Source organism: Talpa occidentalis, unplaced genomic scaffold (genome assembly GCF_014898055.3).
Source record: "Talpa occidentalis isolate TD23 unplaced genomic scaffold, MPIMG_talOcc4v2.1 talOcc4.17, whole genome shotgun sequence".
Lineage (NCBI taxonomy): Eukaryota > Metazoa > Chordata > Mammalia > Eulipotyphla > Talpidae > Talpa > Talpa occidentalis.
The window spans coordinates 51,026,531-51,040,086 of NW_023601754.1; the positions used below are offsets into that span (position 1 = coordinate 51,026,531).

At 63.1% G+C, this 13,556-nt stretch overlaps 1 protein-coding gene across 1 annotated transcript in view; it reads left to right on the forward strand.

The window, feature by feature from the left end:
• The window catches only part of ZNF274 (zinc finger protein 274), a 28,615-nt gene extending 17,602 nt beyond the window's left edge, over positions 1–11,013 (forward strand). Inside the window, 6 exon segments of the mRNA XM_037515636.1 lie at positions 2,079–2,755; positions 2,847–3,095; positions 3,266–3,400; positions 6,635–6,761; positions 7,056–7,151; positions 9,602–11,013. Of these exon segments, the coding sequence (XP_037371533.1) occupies positions 2,079–2,755; positions 2,847–3,095; positions 3,266–3,400; positions 6,635–6,761; positions 7,056–7,151; positions 9,602–11,013 (2,696 nt within the window).
• The last annotated feature ends 2,543 nt before the right edge of the window (positions 11,014–13,556 follow it).

The following is a 13,556-nucleotide window of genomic DNA, read 5'->3' on the forward strand; positions in this document are numbered from 1 at the left end:
AGATGCAACCCATGAAGCTAACCGCAGCCTCGGCAGCACGTGTTCAATCCCCAGCCAGCGAGGGAGCAACCCACATGGCGCAGCAGACATCTCCTGATGCCCGCTGCTCCCCTCAGCAGTATACATTGGCCAGTCTGCCTGTTCTGTTCCCCACTCAGGGCCTTTAGCAGGACTTGGGAAACTCAGAATGGAGCCATCCCCACCAAATAATCACTTTCACCCAAAACCCATCCAGACGTCATCAGATGTTGCCCTTATAACACATTTGTGAGAATGATGGGAGATTGACAGATTGCCTTATATTAGAGCCCTAAAGAAGGATCTGTCGCTTGAGAAAGTTGGTGTGGAGGAACAACATAGGAAGCCAACCTTGTTCACTATGAAGAGCACTTTGGAAGAGTAATTGAAGGAGAATGATGGATGGCCTGGGAGTCTTCTGAAATGGCTTTACTGTTGGAATTAAAGACTGACTATAAATATTTCAGGAATTGTGTTTTCCTCTAACTTTGTTACTCAGTTAGGCTGAGCACAGGGTGCCCGGGACATGGAACTAGAGGACTGCACAGAGCAGGTGCTAGCCCAGCTGTAGACTGACAGAGAGGCCAGACAAATTGAAGGGCTGTGACTGAAATTCACCCCTGCCCCTTCTTTTCTTGTCTTACATTAAGAAGTGTCTGCCTATGGGTACGTGCAAAAGCAAAGGAGTTCGTGCTTGAACAGAATAGTGGGGGCAACTAAGGAAACTGTGTATTATGCTCCAAAAAAGGGCTGCCTTCTTTTGGTGTTTCAGCCTTCATCCTCACAGTTGATTCTTACCCTTTTCGCCCTGAAGTGAACCATGCAATTAAAACAGTTCCACCCTCCCACCATGAGACTTCCACCCGCATTCCGATGGCCTTCTCCATATGGATGGGAGCCAATGAGCTGAAGACGTAAAAGCCTCTAGTGTGAAAGAAAAAAATCTAAAGGAGGGCCTCCCTGGTGGCGCAGTGGTTGAGCGCTGGGTTGCGAAGCTGCCGGCGACCTCTGCGGCGCCGTTTCGATCCCCGGCTGCTCCCCGACCACCGGAGGAGGGTCCCCCATGGCGCGCAGACCTCTCCTGCCGCCCGCTGCTCCCCTCAGCAGTGTGCTTCGGTCTTTCTGCCTGCTCTGCTCCCCGCTCTGGCTCTGGTGAATTCTCTCACCCTCCCGCGCTTCTGACTGTACCCAGTGCATGTATAAACAAACAAATAAATAAATAAAACATGCCTCTATTTAAAAAAAAGAAAAAAAGAAAAAAATCTAAAGGAAAACAGAAAAACCAGGACCTCCCTGGTGGCACAGGGCTCAAAGTCAGTGATACCAAGCTGTCACCAGCCACTGCGGTCTGAGTTCGATCCCTGCCAGGGAGGTGACCCACATGGCACAGCAGACCTCTCCTGCCTCCCTGCTGCTCCCCTCGGCATTGGATTTCACTAGATCCCCCTGTTCTGCTCCCTACTCTGTCTGGTGAGTCCTCTCACCCCCACCCGCATACCTCTGGCCTGCACCCCAGTTCTTGTATGCATAAATAAAAATAAATCGTTAAAAAAGAAAAGCCAGTCCTAAGAGGGGAATCAAATGTTTGAAATGGTTTATTCTTACTTTTTTTTTTAAGATTTATTTAGTTTTATACCAGAGCGGGGGTACAGGCCAGAGGCACGGGAGGATGAGAGGATTAACCAGAGACAGAGCGTGGAGCAGAACAGGCAGACAACGAAACCCACAGCTGAGGGGAGCAGCCGGGAGTCGGGAGAGGTCTGCGGCGCCCTGTGGGCAGCTCCCTGACCGGGATGGCACTCAGGCCACTGCGAGGAGGTGGCGTTTCATCACAGGAGGCGCTTACAAGACCAAAATCAGAAACGAAGAGGAGGGCTGACGGGAGGCAAATCCTAATCTTCATCAGAACAGGATTTCAGCAACGTGGAAAGGCGACCCACGAGCGGCGTCCCGGGGGTGACCGCAGAAGGGGACGCGAGCCGAGGCAGTGGACGAGGGGGGTGTGGCGGGAGGCGCCCCCTGGCCTTGCCAGCCCGCCGGCGCGCTCCTCTTCTGAGAAGTCACGGCCACCGTGATTGTTGGGGCCCACGGGACAGGCGTGGGCCGCAGCGGCCGGCGCCGCACACCGGCCGCTCCGCGGGCTGCCCCAGCGGCCTTCTCGGGGGTGTCGCGCCGCAGCGGGCGCCGCTGTCCGGCGGGCGCGGGCTCCGAGGCGGGCGCGGCCGGCGCCGTCCACCCTCCTCCGCGCGTCAGAGCCGAGGCCCGCGGGAGACGCCCTTGGTCTCCTGCCAACGGCCTGGTCCCGAAGCCCGGGGAGCAGGGCGCGGGGGCGCGGGACCCCGTCAGGAGCCGGGTCCTCAGCCGGGCGCCCCGGCAGAACCTGCAGCTCCCTGAGCGCCCGCCCGGGCGGCCCCACCCTGTCACGTCCGCCGCGCGCCGCCCGGAAGGCCGCCGGCCGGGCCCAGGGCCGGGGGGCGCGGACGCGACCCGTCCCCAGCGGGTGGGGGCGCCGACGCGCCGCCCGCGCGCCCTTCCGGGTCGGAGGCCCCGCCCAGGCAGTCGCTCCAGCGCTCCTATTGGCCAGCGGCCAGCGCGGAGCCTCCCACTGGCCCGAAGCCAGGAGGCTGCCATTGGGCGAGAGCTCGCGAGCGAAGGTTCCCATTGGCCTGGCGCCGCGCGGCCCTCTGGGAGCTGTAGTCGCGGCGGCGCCGGCGCGGCCGCCATTGTTCGGCGGGCGGCGAGTCGGGCGGTCCCCGCGGCGGGCGGCGGGCGGCGGGCGACGGGGGCGGGGGCCGGGGCGAGCGCTAGGCCGCGGCCCGTCGGCCCAGGATGGAGCCCGCGCAGGGGGCGGCCGCGCCGGCCACGGCCCCGCGGCAGCCGGCGGAGCGGCCTCAGGTAACCGGCGTCACAACAATGACGGCGACGTGGCGCCGCGGCCCCGCGGCCCCCCCGCGCCCCCGCCCGGCGCGCCCGGAGGAGAGGAGCGGCCGCCGCCTCAGCCGGGCGGGGGCAGCGCCTGCCGGGCCGTCTGGGGAGCGTCGGGCCGCCGCGGCCCGCCCCTGGGAGCGGGCCCGTCGGTGCGCGGCGCCTGGCGGGGGGCGCCCGGCGGGGGCGCTGCGGGCGGGCGGGGCGCGCGGCCACGCCCGAGGCCGCCGGGCTGGGGGCGGGGCGGGGTGGGCCGCGCCGCGTCGGGGGACCCCGGAGATGGGCGGCCGGGAAAGCCGCGAAGTCGGATTCCGGCCGGGAGCGAGCGGCGTCGGGCTCGGCCCTCCTGGCGGTGGCGCGGCGGGACGGCGCGGGTGACCGCCGACCTGATGGCCGCGCCTCTTGCCCGTGCAGGCGCGGAGACCGCCTTGAGGACTGTGGGAAGGAGTGTGGAGAGGTGAGGATGGCCAGGTATGGGACCAGATATGGCGCTTGCAAAACTGGGGGATGCAGAAATGGTTGCACAAGCCCCAGGGGTAAGGCCGAGAGGAGGAGAGGGTCGGAGCAGCCAGGAGGCTCCGCAGGGGAGGGCCAGGAGGCAGCTCCGCGGCCTGTTGCTGTGGGCCGGGTGCCAGCGCCGTCCCGCCCGTAACAACCGCTACTTCCCAATTGCTGGGGGTCGGGACCCCGCAGAGCCTGAGCCTTGCGCGCCTCCATCCTGCGGGGCTCCTTCCCTGCTCGCCTGGACTGAAGCTCACCTGAGGCTTGACGGGGCTCGAGCACCCACCGCCCGCGCCGCACGGTCGCCACCCAGGCCGGGAGACCCCCCTTCCTTCCCACGCGGACCTTCCTGTGCGGCTGCCCGGCTTGTCCTCCCGGGGCTCTTGTCCTCCCGAGGTCCAGGCGGAAGCCGCGGTGCCGTCAGTCACCTGGGCTCACGGCCCACGGCCTGGCTTTGCCGCAGTATCCTCAGCGGCCCGGCCACCCTGCCGGTACAGGAGGGCGCTGCGCGGGCCGAGGATCAAGGGTTGGCTGTGGAGGTTGCCATCGCAGTCTGCCACAAAACACTCGTTTACCCTCACGGCTCTCAGGGACAGAAGTCTGAAGTGGGTATTGCTAGGCTAAAAGCAAGGGGTGAGCCGAGCCAGCCTTCTGCTGAGGCTGGGGGAGACTGTTCCTGATTCTTCCCGGTCCTAGAGTCGTGCCCTTCCTCTCCCTGCCTCATGTGCTTCGCCTGACGCCAAAGCCGGCCGCACAGCGTCTTGTGGCAGCGGCCGCACTGCCTTTGTGCTGAGGTCCCCCCGCGCCTTCCCCTGAGAAGGACACTTGTGATGGCACGTAGGGCCCACTGGCTCATCCCGGGTGATTCCCCGTTTTCAAGTCCTTAGTCGCATCCCCAGAGTCCCTCTTGGGTTTGTGGCAACAGTCATGGTTTCCAGGAGTCAGAACCTGCGTGTCGTTGGTATCCAGCCAGCCCAAGCCAGGCTGCAAGGCGCACGCTGTGGTCAAAGGTGAGACGAAGCCGCGCAGGTGTTTCCAGTGGGCACGGCATGGTTCTGAGAGACAACGTTCAGGCATCTGGGCAGTGGGCATGAGAGAGACGCCGAGAGCCAGCTGGGGGGCGGCCACGGAGAGCGTGTGCAGAGCCGGGTCCGGCACAGCCAGTGCAGAGAGCTGAGGTGGAGCCACAGGCGGGGACTCCTGCTGCAGTTCCCAGGACGCGCGGGGCTCCTGTGGTGCTACTGAGTGGTCTCGTGCCCCGGACAGGCCAGGTGCTGGCCTCCCTGGTGCCGGAGGGACCCGGGCCAGGAGCTCAGCAGGCTCTGCCTGTCTCTGCTCGCTGGTGGTCAGAGCCGCGCGCCACTGGCCTGAGAGTTGCCTTGACATTTTAAAAGCCGCCTGTTTCATCTCAGAGGAACATATTCTTTAAAGCCGAGGCACTTGGCATTGGCTTTGATTCGCACTTCCCTGCTGGCCAGCGGCGTGGCGCTTGTTCCATGTGCTTGTTTGCCATGTTCACATGTTCCTTTATGTCTTTTTTGCTAGATCCTCTGCTCGTTTTCACTGCCTTGTCTTTATGATTAAACTGTAAGAGATTTTGTATCTTCTGGGTACGAGCCTCTCATTAGATATGTAACCTGCAGCGTTGTCTCCCGTATGTGTCACTTTCCTGCTCTCTCTCTTGATAGTGTCTTTTGGAGCAAAAGATTTTGTTTTCTGTTTTTTTTTTAAGATTTTTATTTATTTATGCATACAAGAGCTGGGGTACAGGCCAGAGATGCGGGGGGTGAGAGGATTCCCCAGAGACAGAGTGGGGAGCAGAACAGGCGGATCCACTGAAATCCACTGCTGAGGGGAGCAGCAGAGAGTCTGGCGAGGTCTGCTGCGCCCTGTGGGTGGCTCCCTGGCTGGTTGCGGACAGCTTCACAGTGCGGTGCTTAACCCCTTGCGCCACCAGGGAGGCCCTGGAGCAAAATATTTTGATGAAATTCAATTTTTTCTTTGGCTGCTGGGGCTTTCGGTGTCATATCTCTGGGTCGTTTGCCAGATGCAAGGTCATGGAGATTTAGTCCTTTATTTTCTAACAGTTAAATAGGTTTCATTGTTACTTCGTCTTTGATCTGCTCTAAGGTAACTCTTACCTGGGACGTGAGGAAGGGGCCTGCATGTGACGGTCCGGTTGTTCTGCAGGAAGAGGTTTTTTGGGGTTTTTTTGTTTTTGTTTTTTTTTTTAAGATTTTATGCATGCAAGAGTTGGGTGCAGGCCAGAGGTGCAAGGGGTGAGAGGATCCCCCAGAAACAAAGCGGGGAACAGAACAGGCGGATCGACTGAAACCCAGTGCTGAGGGGAGCAGCGGGGAGACAGGAGAGGTCTGCTGCGCCCTGTGGGTCACCTCCTTGGCCGGGGAGCGAACTCCTGCTGCAGTGGCTGTGGACAGCTTCCTAGTGCTGAGACTCACCCCTTGCGCCCCCAGGGAGGCCTCTGCCGGGAGAGTTTTTACAGCCAGGGGATCCCTTCACCACCCCAGGAGTAATTCCTGGTTTGCAAGGGAGCAGAGAGGTGGCTCGAGGGCAAAGTGACCACTTTGCATCAACTTGTAAAAATTAATAGACGTTTTCGCTTCAGCGTGTTAGCTCGTTTTCAGCTTCTCTCGGAGCTTGGCGGTTCTGACCACGTGGGGGCAGTGTTTCCCCAGTCTGTGGGTTGAGCCCCACCTGCCCTTGCCACGGGACCCACATTCCCTGTCACCTCCCTTCCCCGGCCCCCTCACTCGCTGCCCAGCCCCCGAAGGCCGGCGAGTTCCGACTCCAGCTGTTCATCCCCCTTGTGCAGAGCGGGAACCAGCGCTGTGAGTGTGAGGCGGTCCCTGAGCCGGTCCCTGAGCCAGCGGTGACAGACTTAAGACCGGGACCATGTCTTTAGTCGCAAATCTGCAGCCCAGTGGTGCGGGCAGGTCTCGCGGGTCAGCAGCCAGCCAGCTGGGTGGCTTTGGAGGCCTCGCCTGGAGGCTCTGACTTGCCCTCCCAGGCCGGCCCCACCCTCCCGCGGCAGCCCCCGAGGTCCGCCGAGACTGATCCGCGCTTGGAACCTGCGCGCCCGGGACTCCGGGACTCTGCTGCCTGCCCCTTCCCGCTCCCTGCACCCAAGACAGCCGGCGGGGTGGTCCGCTGACAAGGGCGTGTGTTTCAGGAGCCGGTGACCTTCCGGGACGTGGCTGTGGACTTCACCCAGGAGGAGTGGGGGCAGCTGGCGCCGGCCCAGAGGACGCTGTACCGGGACGTGATGCTGGAGACCTTCGGGCACCTGCTCTCCGTGGGTGAGGCCTGCACCCGCACGTCCCTGTGGCGACCGTCCTCGCGGCCTGCAGGTCACAGTGCCCCTCAGAGGGCCCCGCTGAGGACCTGGCCTCCGGCCGGGACTGCTGGGCTGGGGGCTCCTCCCCTGTGGGGCGTGCAAGCTGGGGGTGCCTGCCCTTTCCTGTCAGTGCGAGACCTTCCCCTGTGAGGCGGCCCCTGTCCTGGCGGCCTCCACACGGGCCACAAGTCTGGGCTGGAGCCTCGGCCTGTTCCTCCTCCCCAGAGACACGTCCTCTGTCTGTCCCTGTTCCCAGGGCCTGAGCTGACCAAGCCCGAAGTCATCTCCCAGCTGGAGCAAGGGGCTGAGCTCTGGGTGGTGGAGCGAGAGCTCGCCCAGGACCCCTGTTCAGGTGAGTCCCAGGGGACACCGCCAGTGGGCGCAGCCCTGGGAGTGACTGCACCCCCAGAAGGTACCCAGCGAAGTTTGTGAAAGGGGGAGGCGGGTGGCCGCAGGGCTCCGAAAGGGGCCTGAGGCCTGTCTCTCGGGGAGCTCGTCCCCTGCAGACTCGCGCTACCACGCGGGAGATGTTAGGGACGCCGCGCCGGGGCCCCTGGGGCGGCCCCAAGGGCACCCCCCGGGCACAGACAAGAACGCAGGCCCCAGCGGAAGGCAGGGGTGCTCCGTCAGCCGTGTCAGCGGGCGGCCCCTCGTCTCCCGGGTGCTCGCTGCCCTGGCGCCTTCCGGTCCTCCCGGCCCCCGCAGCCCTGACCCCGGGGTTGCTCCCTCGGGCATCCAGTCCCTGGCCTGAAGCTGCTGCTGGGCCCGCCGGGAGTGGCCCCGGTAGCTTAAGCTCTTGAACCCGACCTCCCGTGGTCGGAAGGCGTTTACTGTAAAGAGGTGCGCCCCGCGCCCCCCTCCCGCCCCCCACCGCCGCGGCTGGCCGGCAACCGCGGGCCAGGGCCGGGGTGTTTCTGGTTACACGGCGATGCCGCAGGCTTTGCCCCCCGGCCCCCGCCCTGGTCGCTTCTGATCCGTCTCCTTCCAGCGGGCCTGTCCTGGGAGCCCGTGTTAAGGGAAGCGGGACCGCGGGGCTTTCCCGTGCGGCGGCTTCTCCTCAGCGTGTTTCCGCGATTCAGGGGGTCGTCGCGCCTCGGGGCTTCGCTTCTCTCTGTGACTGCAGGGGGGGCCTCCGCCGCGTGCACAGGCCGCACTTACGTCCCTGTTGGCGACATTTGGGTTGCGTCTGCATGTGAAGACCTGGATCGTGCTCTATGCGTGGGCTCCGTAGGGAGTGACTTGTCTTGTCTACACCCTGTGGGTGCCGTGAGGAGTGAGGCTTGGGGGCGAGAGGCGAGGGGGAGCAGGGACCCCCCCCCCAGCCCAGCTCTGCCTTAGGCGTTGTGGCTGAGCTCTTGTTAATCTCGCGGGTGTGTGTGTGTGTGTGTGTGTGTGTGTATGTGTGTGTGTGTGTTCGTGTTCGTTCGTTCCCTGCCTCCTGTCAGCCCTGGGCCCTGGCTCGGGGAGACAGGCCCTGAGGCCATGAGAGCGTGTGGCTGACAGAGCACCGGCAGTGGGAGCCCCTAAACAGCAGGGAATCCCGGCCCCAAGCTGTCCACGCCCTGACCCCAGAGCCCGAGCTCCAGACTCCGCTTGACCGAGCTGCTTCTGCAGGCTCTGGGGAGGGTAGGTCTCCCCAGACTGCACAGCCACAAACACCCTGACTGTCGGGTTTCCGGACCCCGGAGTGTAAGTGCAGGGGTGCTGGGTTTGTGGCAAGTTGTCACAGCAGCACCCTGAGCCAAGGGACTGCCTCTGGGGGCGCAGGGCCTGTGCTGACCGAGGCAGGACCCTCACTCCGCAGGCCCCAGGCCTGGGGCAGCCTTCCCGGGGTCTGGTCTCTGGCCAGCAATACGTGCCTTGGACCTCGTGGGCCGCTCACGTCCCCACTCTGCGTTCTGGTTCTTCAGTTTCTTCCTTTTCTTTTTTTTTAAGATTTATTTATTTATACACGAACCAGGGTACAGGCCAGAAGCGCAGGAGGGTGAGAGGATTCAGCAGAGACAGTGGGGAGCAGAGCAGGCAGACTGACGAAATACACTGCTCAGGGGAGCCGCGGGCGAGACAGGAGAGGTCTGCCGCACCATGTGGGAATCTCCCTGGCCGGCCGGGTTCAGACCCACGCAGAGGCTGCGGACAGCTTCACGGTGCAGCGCTCAACCGCCTGCGCCACCAGGGAGGCCCTGGTTCTTCACTTTCTAATTGCCACAGGCCTCAGGCAGCACGTCCTTCCTCTCACAGTGGGTCGGGCCTGACTCGTTTGTCCTCTCTGGGTCTCAGACCCAAAGTGGAGGTGTCCTCAGAAGGGCACTTGCCCAGGGGGCGGGGCCGTCTCCAGCTCCAGTACCCCCCGCACAGCCAGCCTCACCCTCCTCCTGCTGCTCCTGGAGCTCAGGGGTCAACTTTGGGGCCACCCAGATGGGTCAGAACCATCTCCCTATTCCAGGAGTTGGGGTCAGCTGCTGAGCGACCTTCATGTCACCCGCGAAGTCCCTTCACAGCTCTCCCCAGATGAGGACCGAACAGCCAGGGACAGCGCTAGCCTCCTGCTGGCCTCCGGCGGGTTTTTCTCTGCCCACTTCCAAAGCATAAAAGCTGCAGCTCGCGGGCCCCACCCTAGCCAGCGTCTGCCACCCCCACTCCCCACCCTGCCCCCCCCACCCCGTGTGCACTAGTGCCTCTGTGCTGCGGGGCGGGTGCTCGGCACTGAGCTGAGCAGACGGGGCCTGCCTGCCTGCGGGGCGCTGGGCGTCGCTGTCGTGAGTTTTCTCGCCAGTCCCTCAGGGCTTCGTTTTCTTTCAGGCTGGGGACCTGGAAGCCGAGTGTCACCCACACAGCGGGGCCTTCCGGAGGGGCCGCCAGCCCGTTTCTTGGCCAGGGAAGGCTGCCCCGGGGAGGCGCCCCCTGCCACCGCCATGCGGGACGACTGGGGCGGTGAGAGCCAGGAGCGTGTCCCCAAGGAGGACCCGGACGCTTCGGGGCAGGCGGCACTGGACTTGGCTGAAGTGCCTGTTCAGGATCGCGGCTGTGGCAGCCTCAGACTCGAGGGAGACTGTGTCCTGGGCTCCGCCCCGAGCCCGTGTCCGGAGCTCCCCCGGGGCCAGGACCTCTGTGCCGGCCACTCGCAGGCCGCAGCCCTGGAGCGCGGCTCCCGGCCAGTCAGTCAGCAGACGGTCCCTTCGGGCGGTGGCGACGGGGCCGGGGCCCTGGGTGCGGCCCTTCCCGTCCCAGAGCCCGCCCCGAGCCAGGCCCCCGACAAGCCCTACAAGTGCGCCGAGTGCGGCAAGTCCTTCAACCACAACGCGCACCTGACCGTGCACCGGCGCATCCACACGGGCGAGCGGCCCTACGTGTGCAAGGAGTGCGGCAAGGCCTTCAGCCAGAACTCTTCGCTGGTGCAGCACGAGCGCATCCACACCGGCCACAAGCCCTACAAGTGCGCCGAGTGCGGCAAGTCCTTCTGCCACAGCACGCACCTGACGGTGCACCGGCGCATCCACACGGGCGAGAAGCCCTACGCCTGCGGCGACTGCGGCCGCGCCTTCAACCAGAACTCCTCGCTGGGCCGCCACCGGCGCACGCACACGGGCGAGAAGCCGTACGCCTGCAGCGTGTGCGGCAAGGCCTTCTCCCGCACCACCTGCCTCTTCCTGCACCTGCGCACGCACACGGAGGAGCGGCCCTACGAGTGCAGCCACTGCGGGAAGGGCTTCCGCCACAGCTCCTCGCTGGCGCAGCACCAGCGCAAGCATGCCGGGGAGAAGCCCTACGAGTGCCGGCAGCGGCTGGTCTGCGAGCAGGCCGAGGCCCTGGCCGCGCGCGAGTGGGCCGAGGCCCTGGGCCGCGACCCGCCCCTGAGCCCCGAGGAACGGGCGCGCCGGAGCGAGCGGCCCTTCCGCTGCGGCCAGTGCGGCAAGTGCTTCCTGCAGAGCTCCCACCTCATCCGGCACCAGATCACGCACACGCGGGAGGAGGCCCCCGCTCGGGGCCGGCGGCGGGAGTCCGCCTTCGGCCGCAGCCCGCACGCGGGCCGGCGAGCGCGCCCCGGCGAGAGCCCAGCGGACGTCGCGAAGGCGGGCCAGCCGCCGGGCAGGGCCCTCGCCTTGTTCGACATCCGCGAGATCATGCAGGAGAAAAACCCGGTGCACGTCATTGGGGTGGAGGAGCCCCCCGGGGCCGCCTCGGTGCTGTTTGACATGAGAGAGCCCTCGTAGGGGAGAGGCCCTCAGGGGGCCTTTTCAGCCGGAGTCCAGGGACATGGTAAGTCCACGGCGGGGGGCTGGGCCGGCGTCCTGAGGAAACGGTGCTCCCCGGACCGGGCTGTGCTCACCTGGCCGCTTCCTGCCCCTCGACCCCACCGTGTTGTCACGCGCCCCCCACCCCCGGGAGACAGCTGCCAGGGGCGGCCCCCGCCCGTCAGTGAGGACCTCAGCGTGGTGCTCTGTAAAGGACGATTAAAGCGAGAGTCTCTGGTGCGCGTGTCCTGTCGTCGGCATCTCACTGGCTCCCGGGCCTGGCGGTGGGGACGCCGCCCGCTGCTCCATGCTCCTCCAGGTCCGCCTGGCCGCCAGATGCTGCGGGGTCCTGCGGGAGCCGGTTTCCAGCGAGGTGACGGCCTGCAAAAGTCTCAAACAGCGCAAGCCCCGCCACGTTCCCGCAGCCCCCTGCCATGTTCTTAGCGGGATCCAGTGCGTGGTTAGGCGTGGGGTGGACTCAGGGTCTCGCCTCGCCGCCACAAAGTGGCCGAGTCCCATGCGCTTACGTGGCCCGCAGCAGCCCAGCCGCCCGGTGCACTTCCACAGCGGCCCAGTAGGTGTCAGCACCTGCCCGCGGTGGCTGCCTCGGCCAGCATGTCCCTAGACCATTCTCCCGGGGTGACTCTCCCCAGGCTTTGGTGATGGCGACAGGGTGATGACATCCAGTGGGTGGAGACCAAGAGGTGCAGGGTGTACTGGTGCCAACTCACAGCATTGCCGGGCCCAGTGCCATACCTCACTTCCCAGTCACATCAGCTGATAAGGCTGGGCCAGCAGCTCTGCTCGATTTTAGCAAGTTGCTGTCATCAGCTGGTTCTTGCATGCCCTGCTCTTTACTAATCTTCCTACTCCCTTCCAGCAGCCTTCTTTTTAAACGATTTATTTATTCATGCATGCCAGAGATGGGGGGGGTGAGAGGACTCCCCAGAGGCAGACTGAGGAGCACAACAGGTGGATCCACTTCAATACACTGCTGAGGGGAGCAGTTGGGAGACAGGAGAGGTCTGCTGCGCCATGTGGGTAGCTCCCTGGCTGGGGAATAAACTCATACTATCGTGGCTGCAGACAGCTTCATAGTGCTGAGGTTTATCCCCTTGTGGCACTAGGGAGATGCCTCAGCATCCTTTTTTTTTTTTTAAGAGATTTATTTGTGCATACAAGAACTTGGGTATAAGCCAAAAGTGTGGAGGGTGAGAGGATTCCAGACACAGAGCGGGGAGCAGAACAGGCAGATTGAGTGAAATCCACTGCTGAGGGGAGCAGCGGTGAGACAGGAGAGGTCTGCTGCGCCCTGTGGGTAGCTCTCTGGCTGGGGATGAAACTCCTGCTACAGTGGCTGTGGACAGCTTCATAGGTTGTGTCTTAACTGCTTGCGCTACCAGGGAGGCCCTCCTCCAGCATTCTTTTATTTTTTTTTTTTAAGATTTATTTATGCATACAAGAGCCGGGGTACAGGCCAGAGATGCAGGGGGATGAGAGGATTCACCAGAGACAGAGCGGGGAACAGAACAGGCAGATTGACCGAAATCCACTGCTGAGGGGAGCAGCAGGCAAGACAGGAGAGGTCTGCTGTGCCATGTGGGTTGCTCCCTGGCTGGCCAGGGATCAAACTCAGGCTTCCGAGGCTATGGACTGCTTCATAGTACTGCGCTTAGCCCCTTGCGCCACCAGGGAGGCCCTCCTCCAGCATTCTTTGTTGTTGTTGTTGCTAGTTTTTTTTGTTTCTTATTTTTTTAAAGATCCATTTATTTATTTATACAAGCACTGGGTACAGTCAGAAGCGCAGGAGGGTGAGAGAATTCACCAGAGCCAGAGCGGGGAGCAGAGCAGGCAGAAGGACTGAAGTCCACTGCTGAGGGGAGCAGCAAGCGCAGCAGTAGAGGTCTGTGCCATGTGGGACCCTCGCCGATGGGCAGGGATTGAACCGGTGCTGCAGAGGCTGCGGGCTCAACCGCTTTGCCACCAGAGGAGGCCCTCCTCCAGCATCTTAACGGGTGTGAAGAATGGAGGAGAATCCAGTTTTCTGGACAATCTGAATTTGGGCATTTCAGTGTGGGCATTACAGGCATGGATGTTTCCACGGGTGCCTCTCCCTGCATCCCCTGCCCTCCCACCACAGGGTTATCGCCACGTCAACCCCAGAAGTCTTGCGTTTTTCTGAGTGTATCTCCCAGAGGAAAAGACTTAGATGAGTACATTTCATGTGTCAGCAACTTGTCCCTGGGGACAAGCCCAACGCCGTGTAATCTTGAGCTGTGGACTGGTGCCCCGAGTTGGTATTCTTGCTGAGGGTGCAAAAGCAGCAGCGAACCAACTGGGATGCCTGAGTGTGGGGCAGAGACCCCTCCCCTTCTCCCTTGTTTGAAATGCTCCTTTTACTTGGCTTTTTGTGATGATGCAGCAAAATTATTTTATTAGAACATCAAAGCTGGGCCTCCCTGGTGACGCAAGGGGTTAAGCGTCGCACCATGAAGCTGTCCGCAGCCTCTGCAGCCCAAGTT